The sequence below is a fragment of the Neoarius graeffei genome, chromosome 19, assembly GCF_027579695.1.
Source record: "Neoarius graeffei isolate fNeoGra1 chromosome 19, fNeoGra1.pri, whole genome shotgun sequence".
In the NCBI taxonomy this organism is placed as follows: domain Eukaryota; kingdom Metazoa; phylum Chordata; class Actinopteri; order Siluriformes; family Ariidae; genus Neoarius; species Neoarius graeffei.
Window position 1 is genome coordinate 49,558,443 of NC_083587.1, and position 13,387 is coordinate 49,571,829.

General features: G+C 40.7%; 1 protein-coding gene across 1 annotated transcript in view; it reads left to right on the forward strand.

The window, feature by feature from the left end:
• Window positions 1–8,725: 8,725 nt before the first annotated feature.
• Window positions 8,726–13,387, forward strand: part of rims2a (regulating synaptic membrane exocytosis 2a) — a 454,274-nt gene continuing 449,612 nt past the window's right edge. The window contains exon 1 of the mRNA XM_060900221.1: window positions 8,726–8,862. Coding sequence (XP_060756204.1) covers window positions 8,726–8,862 — 137 coding nt within the window. The remainder of the gene's footprint in view (window positions 8,863–13,387) is intronic.

The window sequence follows — 13,387 nt, forward strand, 5'->3', positions numbered from 1 at the left end:
TTTGACTCGAGAGTTCTTTTTCTACATCTCAGAAACCACTTTTGGTTTCTCTGTTAATATCTAATACAGTAATTACCTTAGCACTGAAATGAGATTATCCCTTTAATAAGAGTCAGGCTCAGTCCTTACTCCATTAATCCAATCATTTCAGTCTCCTCAGCTTCATCTCTAATCCCAGCTCAGTCTGCCTTTATTGCAACCATGATAATGACCTATGTTTTGTTCTACATTATGACAATTGTACGTTATAGGGCTCGACATTAACAGTAGTCCGACTGTCCGGGACAACCAAATGTTTGTCAATATTTACATCAATAAAGTTCCGACAAAACTAAGACCCCGTCCACACGTAGCCGGGTATCTGCTAAATCGAAGATATTTTTCTACGTTTTGGCCTGTCATCCACATGAAAACACATCAAAAACGAATATTTAAAAAAACTCCGGGCAAAGTGAAAATTTTTGAAAACTCCGTGTATGCCTTTTCGTGTAGACAGAGATAACCGGAGTTTTGCGTTTTAGAACGTCACAATCTGCGCCAAAAAAATTACAACAACTCTGCCCTGACGTCAAACGTGCGACCTTTGTTTACTGCAGAAGCCAGATTAAGCATGGACTTAAGCTAGCCGCACACCACGGCGATCCACGTGGTACCGAACCGACCCATTTCAGAGCCGACTCCCGACAGGGCACGCACATATCCCCCGACTGTTGACGAGTGCAGTCGCGATTGAAGCGACATGTGACAACTTAATAGCTTTGTGATTGGCTATTGGATATAGTTACTGTTAAATCCAACACTTGAAGATGCTACAGGCTGAATTACAAATGACACCACACGGAATATGTAGCGCACTATCTAGGCTGCATGAGCTATTATTCCCAACCTTAAATAGTGCACTTATATAGGGGAGTTAAAGCGATTTGGAATTCAGCCACACAACTTGAGCAGAGTGGCTTTCCAGCCCACTGTGTCTATGGATAAAGCTTCAGTCTATGGAATTACAGTATATACCTGCATTAGGTGCTACCAACACGTATTTCTCGCGCTAGAAATTGTGTTTAATGATGTCACGTGTTATATGCGAAAGATATGATTGGCTATTGCTAGCGACTCACGCCGATCAGTCTGGCTCCCAATTAGTTTTTCGAATCGGCTGAGAGATGAGTCGGTACCATCGAAAACTAGTCTTTACGCCTGACTCGCGACTTCAGTTGGCTCGGTACGCTGAAAATCGGCGTAGTGTGCGGCTAGCTAAAGAGTAATGGATCGGAGTAGTGCCTTGAAAGCGTTAATTATTGTGCAGGTGCTATTTACATGTTTAATTTTAGACGCCCAACTACTGCTCCAAGAGCACAGGCGATGTGATTAGGGGGTAGGATTTGGGGAAATAACCATCTACAGGTTTGGAATGCTTATGAATGTGATTGAAAACGCAGATGTTCGGTTATGTGTGGAAGGGATTTTTTTCGAAGACGAGGTGGTGTGGATAAAACATTTTTATAAACGGAGGGGGGGGGGGAAATGTTCGGTTTTAAAAATACCCGGCTACGTGTGTACATGGCATAATTCAGTCCCCTCAGCGATCCAGTTGTGTTACTGTTTATGAAATTCCAGGGAAGCCGGGGACAGCAGGTGCGTGTGTAGTAAAAAACAACAACCACCACCCCACATTGTAATATCTAATTAGAGATTATTAGACTCTGAATTTATTGAAACTGGAGAAATGGCAATCAAATACCTCAGTAAAATAAATATCTGTGGTGACTCTTCTTTTCATTCTGAGATTCATTGTATTTTTCTTTTGTATGGGGCACATTAACCATCATAAATATCGTAAAATATTTCGCAGGATTTTACGACAGTGCCGAACTCACTCACGGTTTTTCATTCACAACATGATTTGTCACCCTTATGTCCAACTCGTTTTCTTTTGGTTTCATTTCGTCAGAAGAAAGTGAAAAAGACGACAATCCCAGCTCTTAAAATTGCAGATCAGGTAATGGGTTCTAACAACAACGTGCTCCATAATGGGGACTGGGTAGTATTTTTATTATTGTTACAAATTATAAATCATTAAAACATAGTGGTGATCGTAACTACACCTGCTTTTTATCCCCTGCTGGCTGAAAGGCCCAAAGAGGGGATTATGTCGTGGCGATGTCCGTCCCGGGAAGGGTGCTCACTTTCTGAAATCAACTCCTCTTTCAAATTTTGGAAGAATTTCACGAAACTTGGCAGGATTCTTTGTTATATGTTGGTAATACATGTATTGTAATTTTGTTAAATTCAGTCACAATTTACCAGAGTTACAGCCCTTGATTAATAAAATTTATACTTTGACAATTTCATGAGTGTTTTCTTTCTGAAATCAACTCCTCTCTCAATTTTTGGAGGAATTTCACCAAACTTGGCAAAAGGCTTTTGTTATATGTCGGTAGTACGCATATTGTAATTTTGTTCAATTCTGTTGCATTTTACCAGAGTTGTGGCCCCTGATTAACAACCTTGTACTTTTGTAATTTCATGAATGTGTGCTTGCTTTCTGATATCAACTCCTCTCACAATTTTTGGACGAATTTCTCGAAGCTTGGCAAAAGGCCTTGTTATATGACGGTAATACGCAGATTGCGATTTAATTTCATTTGTGAAAATTCTACCAGAGTTTTGACCCTTGATTAAATAACTTGTGCTTTGACAATTTCATGAGGGTGTACGTTCTTCTGAAACCAACTCCTCACAATTTGTGGAGGAATTTCACCAAACTTGGCAAAAGGCTTTGTTATATGACCGTTATACGCATATTGAAATTTAATTTAATTTGGGCAAATTTTACCAGAGTTATGCCCTTGATTATTAACAAACTCGTACTTTGGCAATTTGATTAAGGTGTGCTTGCTTTCTGAAATCAACTTCCCTCACAATTTTTATCCCCCGCTGGCCGAAAGGCCCGAAGGGGGATGATGATGTGGCGATGTGCGTCCTGGGGAAGGGTGCTCACCTTCTGAAATCAACTCCTCTCACAATTTTTGGAGGAATTTCACGAAACTTGGCAAGATTCTTTGTTTATACATCGGTAACATGCATATTGCAATTTTGTTCAATTCCGTCGCATTTTACCAGAGTTGGCAGTGGGAGATATTGTTCGCTCAGAGCACTCTTGTTCATAAACTTTATGAACCACTTTCCTTTCATTGAACGAGTAAATACATAGCAATAAAAAGGTTATGGTCAGGACAAGTGAAAAATCTTGCTGCTTGTCTGACTGAACAAGTGGATTAAAAAGTTAATGTCGAGCTGTGCTTTGCTACAATGATGGAGGAAAAACCAGAAAACTACGCTTTTCGAAAATGGTGATCAGATCAAAATTCACTCAGAAAACCGATTCATTGAAGGAGAAAGGACGTGCGTTGTGAAAGAGGCACATTTCCTTACTTTAGCTTACTGTAGGTTAACTTTGCCATAAATTCACAAGCCTCAGTGTTGTGAGCCAGTAGAAATTAAGTGGACAGGGCTGAGGTCAGTTTGATCTGAAAAAAAAAAAAAGAGCTGCTAATTATAAAATAGCAGAAACGCTGGGTGTCTGCTTTGGGGTGGATTTTTTTTCTTTATTTTTCCCCCTCTCCTGTTGTTTGGCGTGCAATTAAAATTAACATTTCACTGGATTTTTTTTTTCTTGTTTCTGATTCTTTCATTTTTTGAAGGCTTTTTGGTCGCTCTCAAGTGTTTGCTGTGGCATTACTGAAATTTGTACTCATTCCCAAATGATTGAGTTTAAAAAGAAAAAAAAAAAAGACATCATCAAAATCTTTGAGTCAGTCATTATCTCTTATTTGGAAAGAGCTCACCTTCTTGATTAATGAATGTGTGGTCTAATGTTGATTGTGTTATTACAGTTGTGTTGTAATGCTCACCTAAATGGTCTCTTGAGACTGCGCCATGTTATCCATGGTTGGTCGGAACCAGGAGTGAATTTCTCTGAGGGATCGATAGATATATGACTGTCCTCTGGAGATTTCTCGAGTCTCTCTTCCCAGAGTTTAACCCTTTTGGATGATGCATTGCAGTCCAGGCATTGGACACGAGATAGAAAGCTTCTGCATGATTTGAAATGCTGGCGTGGCAAGGGATGCTCATAAAGGAGGTGTCTTTGGTTTGCATGTTCTCCCTGTTTATTCCATATGAAGTATTATACCACTAGTTAGAAGTTGATTCTTTAAAAAAAAAAAAAGTGTTTAAGTTAATTCATGAGTTACGTATTGCATTATCATGTGATGTATAATAAAGCACTGATTTTGAAATGACTCGACCAATTTGAGTAGAATCATGTATTCATCCATGTTCAGAAACTGTTTTATCCTGGTCAGGGTGGACATGGAGTCGGAGTCTATCCCGGGAATACTGGATGTGAAGTGGGAGTACAATCTGAAGATGGTCCCAGTCCATTGCAGAGCACCATATAGATACATATTCACAACTAGAGTAATTTAGAGTTATAAATCAAACCACTTGCATGTTTTGGGAGGTGCAAGGGAACCGGAGAACCCAAAAGAAACCTGTGTAGAGACAAGGAGAACATACAAACCAGGAACCCATGCTCAGGATCAAACAGGGGCAATGTAGCTGTGAGGCAGCAATGCTCCCTGCTGTGCCACTTGAGCATGGGATATTTCACTGCAAAAATATATCTTATCTCATTATCTCTAGCTGCTTTATCCTGTTCTACAGGGTCGCAGGCAAGCTGGAGCCTATCCCAGCTGACTACGGGCGAAAGGCGGGGTACACCCTGGACAAGTCGCCAGGTCATCACAGGGCTGACACATAGACACAGACAACCATTCACACCTACGGTCAATTTAGAGTCACCAGTTAACCTAACCTGCATGTCTTTGGACTGTGGGGGAAACCGGAGCACCTGGAGGAAACCCACGCGGACACGGGAAGAACATGCAAACTCCACACAGAAAGGCCCTCACCGGCCACGGGGCTCGAACCCAGACCTTCTTGCTGTGAGATGACAGTACCACTACACCACCGTGCTGCCCTGCAAAAATATATATTTAAATAATGTTGGCTGGCATTGAGTGGTATATCAGATCAGGGCCGCGTTAACCCTTGCCGAGGCCCTGGGCAGACCCCCCCCCCCCCCCCCCCCCCCCGAGGCCCCACCCCCACCTGTTGTCAACTGCACTCAGCAAATTCACCCCCTCAGACGTGCCTGTCTAACTAGACACAGAAACTTAAATAATGACAGTGGCACAATTAGAAATACTATTGAACGATAAAACTTTATATCCATCAACACCTATTTAATCGAGAAAAAGCAATGGTGAAATAGGCAATTGCATGGTGAAAAAATCCATCAGACATCACGGTTAACAAGTCTGGTTAACTAAAGTTTAGCCTCAAGAAGCCTTTGAATGAGTGAGTCAATGAACAACATGTCAAGAACATAACCGAGGCCTACAACAGTCTCTTTAGTATTCAGAACAAGAACATTCATTTGGTATATAACCGTTCGTTTTCATTTTGGAATCCAGGCCACTTTTAACTTGTGAAAACAAAGAGCGATAACAAAGAAAGAAAAATATCTTGCTTCTCAGAAATAAATCTCAAAATGTTAGGCTATGTGAAACATTTCATCCTTTCACACACGTAATGTCCCAAACAGCAGTGGCACACAGCTTTGCGCATTCAGTTTGACAGCCATGGGTCAAGTTACAAGGGCACTTTCCTACTTTACTGGAAAGTGAAGTCATTAATTAAATCATTGAACTCAAGCTGGCGTAGCGTGTGAAGACATGGTGGACAGTGATCATATTGACAATGACGGGTGATTTATGCGACGGGACAAGGTGGACTTCCTTACGGGTGGCGAAATGCATCAGAAATGTTATCAATATGATCAAAACTTCTGAAAATATCGTTTCATATTTTCCGATCTCGCTACCTCCGAGGCCCCCTAATGGCCAAGGCCCTGGGCAGCTGCCCATGAAGCCCATTAGGATAACGCGTCCTTGTATCAGATATATTCCATTCAGCTAGCATGATACTGAATGAGTCGAAGATGAGTTCAGTATCATGCCAGCTGAATGGAATATATCTGATATACCACTCAAAGCCATTATTATTATTATTATTATTATTATTATTATGCATATACATTCAATGGAACAATTATAGATTTTACAAAAAGTTAAGAACGGGGGAATTTACCAACACGATGTTGATTCTGATCAAATGTAATTCAATGTTCTGTCAATCCAATGTACTGTACAAAGGCAAAGTTCTAACAATAAAAATAGTATGAGTCCAAAAATACAGGTATATATATACAAGCTATATACAGGTTGACAGTTCAAGTTCAAAGTTACTTTTGGTCATAGTTAATTGTTCCATTGCAGTTGTTCAAAACAAAAGGGCTTTGCTGAGTGAAGTCCATGAGTGAAGTCCTCTTGTAAAAGTCTCTATCACTTTTCCTCACCTCCAAGTAGAACTTTGACAATATTTCCACTATTGCTCTCTTTTCCAGTTTTTCAATGTCCGTTGGTATGTTTTTCTCTTGTAAATCTGCATGAAGAATATCCAGTGAAGTTTTGGTAGCCTTTTAGGTGTTCAGCACGTCTTTCTCTTTCAAAATTCTTTCTAAATCTTCCGTTTTTAATGAAGCAAACCTCATGGCCATGTTTGTGTACAAACTGTCAGTCACTCGCTAGCACAGAAGTTTTAAATTTCCAACGTTTCTTTTCCAGTTTTTCGATGTCTCTTGGTATGTTTTTGTCTTGTAAATATAATGAAGTTTTGGTAGCCTTTTGGGTGTTCAGCGCATCTTTAGTTTCAGTTTATTTATTTAGTACTTAATCCAAGCACTGAATTAACCCCATCTTCTCTCTCTCCTGGCGGACAAAGAAATGGGGGCAATTGTGATCATATTTCATTTTAGTAAGGTCTGTACAATCTAAAAAAATAAAGTACGTTATTGTACCTTTAGGGGTACAACGGCTTGTCGTTGAGGCAGTGCCCGCTAAGGTACTGATTTGTACTCGTTATATACAGCTTGGGAACATACACTACCATTCAAAAGTTTGGGGTCACCCAGACAATTTTGTGTTTTCCATGAAAAGTCACACTTTTATTTACCACCATAAGTTGTAAAATGAATAGAAAATATAGTCAAGACATTTTTCTGGCCATTTTGAGCATTTAATCGACCCCACAAATGTGATGCTCCAGAAACTCAATCTGCTCAAAGGAAGGTCAGTTTTATAGCTTCTCTAAAGAGCTCAACTGTTTTCAGCTGTGCTAACATGATTGTACAAGGGTTTTCTAATCATCCATTAGCCTTCTGAGGCAATGAGCAAACACATTGTACCATTAGAACACTGGAGTGGAAATGGGCCTCTATACACCTATGGAGATATTGCACCAAAAACCAGACATTTGCAGCTAGAATAGTCATTTACCACATTAGCAATGTATAGAGTGGATTTCTGATTAGTTTAAAGTGATCTTCATTGAAAAGAACAGTGCTTTTCTTTCAAAAATAAGGAAATTTCAAAGTGACTCCAAACTTTTGAAAGGTAGTGTATATGCACATTTTTCGTCCCTAAAAAAGTACACAAAGTTACCTTGAGGTCCAGTAATGAGCCCTTGGGGGTACGTTAGTGTAGACTGTACCTTGGGGGGAAAGAAATGGACTCCTACTGTAGGCTACCCCTATTTCTGACAGTGTAGTTTTTTGAACTGCTTGTAGAAAATATCTCAGGCCAACACACAGATGTAATAGTCTTAGACCTTAGAGTTATAGTATGTAACTGGAATCATCCATTCAGAATCCTGGGCTTGAATGCAGGTCTGTGTTCTGCTTTGGCTGGCGTCACTGACCAATCAGAGCAGGGCAGATCGGTGAGGGCGTGGCTTTGGATCAGAGTGCTTGTTATTTTTAGCTCGGGGGTTTTTCCGATCCCGCCGTGATCCTCCTCCAGTCCGGGTTTTCCAGCTGCTCTCCCCACCAGTCAATGACCGAGCGCCGCGGTGCTGTCGGTGCTGAGCTTCATCTGCGTCCATTTTTTCCCTTCTTCCTTCTGTGCAATTTGTTAAGAAACCTTGTAGAAACATCCACACAAGTCTGGAGGACAGGAGAAGAGAGGAGACCGCAGGGATTCGGTTCAAAGCGCACTGGATGATGGTTTTTGGTGTGATGGGTTAGGACGGATTTGAACATGATGGCAACATAAACGGGTTCCTTCTGCACATCTGTACGTCCGGACAGGGTGAGATAAGCTACATCCTACCTCCTGAATACACACTCCTATCTATCATCTAAGGTTTCTGTTATCCAGATCGAGAAGTCTGTCAGATTTGCTGATTTGCCATGTGTAGAAATTAAGCATGTAGATGAGCATGACCCTTCGGATTTTTCCTGAACTATTAAACCTAGTCATTTTGTTCATCTGTCTGTTTAGTGACGAGGGCTTTGAGTTAATTCTCGCATCAGGTTCTTGTTCTTTGTGTTTGAGAATTTGAAAGGAATCACCTTGAATATTGTGCATGCTTTTCAAAAGAAAAAAAAGATGTTCTTTAATAATAGGCCTGCATTCGAGCAGATTATGCGCGTGCACATGAAATTATCCGAAATAATAATCTGTGCACAGATTAAGCCTGACTTTGTGTGTGTGTGTATGTGTTGTAGCGTGTGTGTGTGTGTGTGTGTGTGTGTGTGAACATGGCCGCTCCGCTCGCGCACCGGGGCCTGGCCGACATGCCGGACCTGAGCCACCTCACCGATGAAGAGAGGAGGATCATCCTCGACGTCATGGACCGCCAGAAGAGAGAAGAGGAGAAGGAACAGTCCATGCTGAAGTAAGACAAGCGTACAAAAGGATTCTCGATCTCTGCCGAAGCACTGTTTTTCTCCTGAGTGTGCTGAATAAGTTGTATCAGACCTGAGAAGCTCGCCTTTTTTTCCCTCTCTCTCCCCCTAATGCACTTCCTGGATTGATCACAACCTGCATTTTTCTCACTGCCGGGTTGAATATTGAATGAGACGCCATTTTTCTGATCCTTTTGTACGTTGAAATCAGTTTGTCTTGTCATATTTGGTGCTGCAGAATCCCATCCAGCTGTTGGAACTGAGCAGCAGCGATGTGTGTGTGCTTTCAGCACCACGGAGCTGTCCATTCACTAAGTCTATTAGCTTGGTTTTTCAATCCTCCTGCTGGAACAGAACTGCACATCTGTCTCTCCTAACACACCCGAGTCATATATTCAGGTCATTAACAAGTCCTACAGGGTGTGTTATGTCATGATCAGACTACACAAATTGAGTCCAGTTTTGACCAACACATGAATGACAACTCAGGAATGACAAACGGTCCTTGTAATGAAACATAATCACAGAACAGTGGTGTCGGATGTTCCGTGACACCACAATGAAAAGTCTAGCATGTCAGATTTTTGTGGCTACTGCCTCATAGAAGCGAAGCGAGGCTGTAGCCACTATGTCATCGTGTTGCAAGAATGAGTGTAACAATAGCACACTGCACATACACATAAGCATTACAATGACCAGAACGGCAAATTGTGATCTCGCGATATGAACAGTTGATATTGCGTTATCAAAGGTACACAAGAACAAGTGGTGAAGCCACTATGTCATTGTGTTGAAAGAATGAGTGTAACAATAGCGAAACTTTGTAACCAATCAGCACTTATCCTGATCGAGTTCGATTACCCATTCTACTTCTTGATAAACTTCGGAACCAATCAGAACCAGAAGCGAAATAAGAGAAACCTTGTTATAACTTCGTAGTATCGGAAGATAATCGACAAATAAAAAGCTAAACGAAATTCACCTCGTGGTTCGCCAAGGCTACTGATTCGATATCAAGCAAGTGGTGTTTATTTTAAGAAAATTCACCTTTTGAGGGATTATCACAGCTTTTGTTTGGTCCTTCTGAAAGGTCAAATGAAAAGTTTTGTATGGTTTTTTTTTTGTTTTTTTTTTAGCTTTTTGGCAGATATATTGAAAAGCCGATATCAAACTTCTGCTATTCGCTTTAACTTTTTTATTTAATTTTTTGAGTCTTTACACTACACTTGTGAACCAAAATGTGCTCATTAGTACTAAATAATGCTTCGAAGACAATTCATGAACAAGTGCTTTCTTACTATTTTGAAAACAGATCTAGTTCACAGCACTGTATTTTGAACAAAACACAGTAAACAAAATTGGTAACCAAAATACTCCAAACCCTGATGCTGCTCACAGCTTGGTGATGCTTGCAAGAGATGAGGCGAGTATCATTGATAACGTGTGTGTGTGTATATATGCTATATTTACTGTACGGACATGGGATTAGAAAACAATTTTATTTATCAGCAGTAGCCACATGTACCCATAGGGTACCTATTTTTTTGTATCTTCTCACCTAGTTTGACAACTCCTACGATGTCTTCCTTCATTGCCGTTATTGTCAATTTCTTGACCCTCCTCCCAAATGACATGCAAGGCCATGAATGCTGATTGATTGGGGACACACTTGTAGTGTTGTCAGCTTCCCAACCAAGATACCACAAGAATTTATGGCACTATGATTGCCTAATCAGACATGGTGTCCATCATGAACAATGACTGTAAAAACATGGATGGCATGCAGCGTGGCTCTATGCCCTTCTATTCTATAAAAATGAAGCTACAATTTCTCTGCTATATTGTCAAATTTGGAGCCAGAGTTTGCGCAATAGAGATGAGAGTTGAAGTCAGGTACACCTACTCATTTGGTCGGGTCGCCCCCTTGTCCCAATACCAAGGTCCAGTGTGTCACCAAGGCTGCCAATCAGTTCATTCCCAAGTGTATCCAGGCCTTCTTGGGATATAGTAGAGTTACATTTTATAAGCTAGTTTTTGGTGGAAAATAAAAAGTGTGAAGATGTCAGCATCGAGAAAACTAACTGTTTGAATTAGACGCTGTAAATGGAAAGACAGTTTAGATGAGAAACCACTTGGGGCACTAGATCTGTTTTGCTTCACTTTTTCGAGATGCTACATTGTCCATGCTTTTACAGTCACTGATCATGAAAGAGAAAAATATCGTGTAGTCTGATCCTGATCTCATGGTAAGTCGTATATTTTGGTTGATTCGTGCATCTTTAATGTAGATTGTATGACTTGTATGTGAACATTTACTCATTTGGTCATCCAACGTGACTTGCAATTAAACAGAGCAGATGAGGGTCAAGGAAGCACGGTGAACCAGCGTATAGCCTTACTGCCTCACAGCTCCAGGATCCTGGTTTCAATCCTGAGAAGATAAAGCAGACAGTAACCCAAGCTCAGGATTGAATCAGAGAACCTGGAGCTGAAGGTGGCAGTGTGACACATTGCGTTATCATGCCAGCGGATGCCATTTTTAATTTCCTTTTGGAGGTCAAAGTCCATGTGTCTTCTGTTGTATTGTATTGGGGGATTTTTTTTATTCTCAAACATTGGCTTGGAACTTAATATATTACTGTATTACCCTTGTAGAACATCTGGCTAAAATATACAGCATCCCAGACATCCTGATTTCCTGGACCTGCCTGAACCCTTGTGTCAGAGCAGCTATAACTTCATAATGCACTCATAATCCAAATACTCAAGACACATGAATTGAGAAGGATCTGGAGTATGTTTTGAAAAAATAAAGAAATACATGTGGAAAAGTACAAGATTTAACGTCATTGCTCTACTTGAGAGGATACATTATTGTAGATCTACATTCTCGTGCTATAACACATGGCATTCAACTCACCAACTCATTAACATGTTCATCGGGATGTGATAATTGGTGTATTGGAACAGGCAAGTTACTAATTTATGCCGTCTAAGGTTACTGCCAGGCTTGTCGTACTTGAGTTGGACTTGTGCCCTAATTTTAAGGACTTGTGACTCGACTTGGACTTGAGCACTGATGACTCAGACTTGGACTTGGACTCGTGCATTAATTGCATTAGGACTTGGAAATTGGAGATGAGGACTCTGATTTTTAAAAAGAAAATTTTTGTAACATGCCATAATAATTTGGCAAAAGATATTTATATCTACATTAATTTTTGTACTAATTTCATGCAAGAGTGTCACACCTGCACACCTTCGCACGTGCATCAGATAGACTCTCGGGTGCGCTCTGGACAGCGCGTGCGCCAAGTGGACACTCTCGCACGCTGTAAACGACTCGCACCTGCACAGGATTAAGGCGCAAACAGTGTGCCGATATAAAAGCTGTGAAAACACACTTACTTTGCGAAGTATTGAGTTGCGTTGCTGACACATTACCGAGCCTCATTTCCTTGTTTGGTTTCCTGATCCCTGATTTCCTATTTCTCATCTTTGATTCTGCCAAGTTTACGATAGCCCAGTTGTGCTTTGCTCAACCTATTGCCAGTTTCATGGTTTTACGATTTTGCCTGCCGTTCCGGAGTGTTTACCGTCTTCACTTGTATTAATAAACACACCTTCTGCACTTACATCCAACCATCTCTGACAGAATATTTCACACTCCCTGATAAAGAGAAGCACATTCACCTGTTCATACGGCATGTTCAGGAACAAGCTAATGTTAATGGTGCTGAAATGGCGCACCGTCAAATGGTGCGGTTGGAGTCTTGTTATCAGACTCGACTCAAACATTTTTTTAATGACTTGGACTTGACTCGAACTTGAACACCGGGGACTTGAGACTGGACTCGGACTCGAGGTTTAGTGACTTGACTACAACACTGGTTACTGCATGGCAAGCATTGAGTAACACCGGAGCAGCGGCTTTAGCTGTATTTCAATCAAACCCTTTTTTCTTTTGAGGAATCTTTTATGAAATACGTTTGTATAAAAAGAAGCTATGTATGGATGAGCCATTTGTCACCATGAGTGCTTGTTGATTTTGCCGAACATTTTATAACTATAAATATCCAACACTATACTACAGTATAAAGGATTTGAGTATAACATGACACAAATAGCAGTGTACACTATAATATGAAATACAATGCAACTGTACTTGGCTTTGCTCTGGTTTAAACATCTTCCACGCTGGATTTATGAACCATCTCCAAAGCTGTTGATGAGCTGTTGATGATGCTTCTGATTATGGGGTTTGTATGTTTGTGTGTTTTAGGAGTACGCTCAAAGCTCAGGAGTATTGATTTCAAAAGGCATACAAGGTCAGATTCAGAAGCCTGATAGGTTATAGATCTTGCTCAGAATAGTTCTAGTGTTTCTAGAATTTGATGTATAACACTGTGAGCTCATTCGTGCCAGGATTTGTTTGGTTTAGCATTTGGAAAGATGGTGATAACTTGACAGCAGAGCCATCAAGGAGCCTGCGTAATCACGGTTTTCAGTACTGAG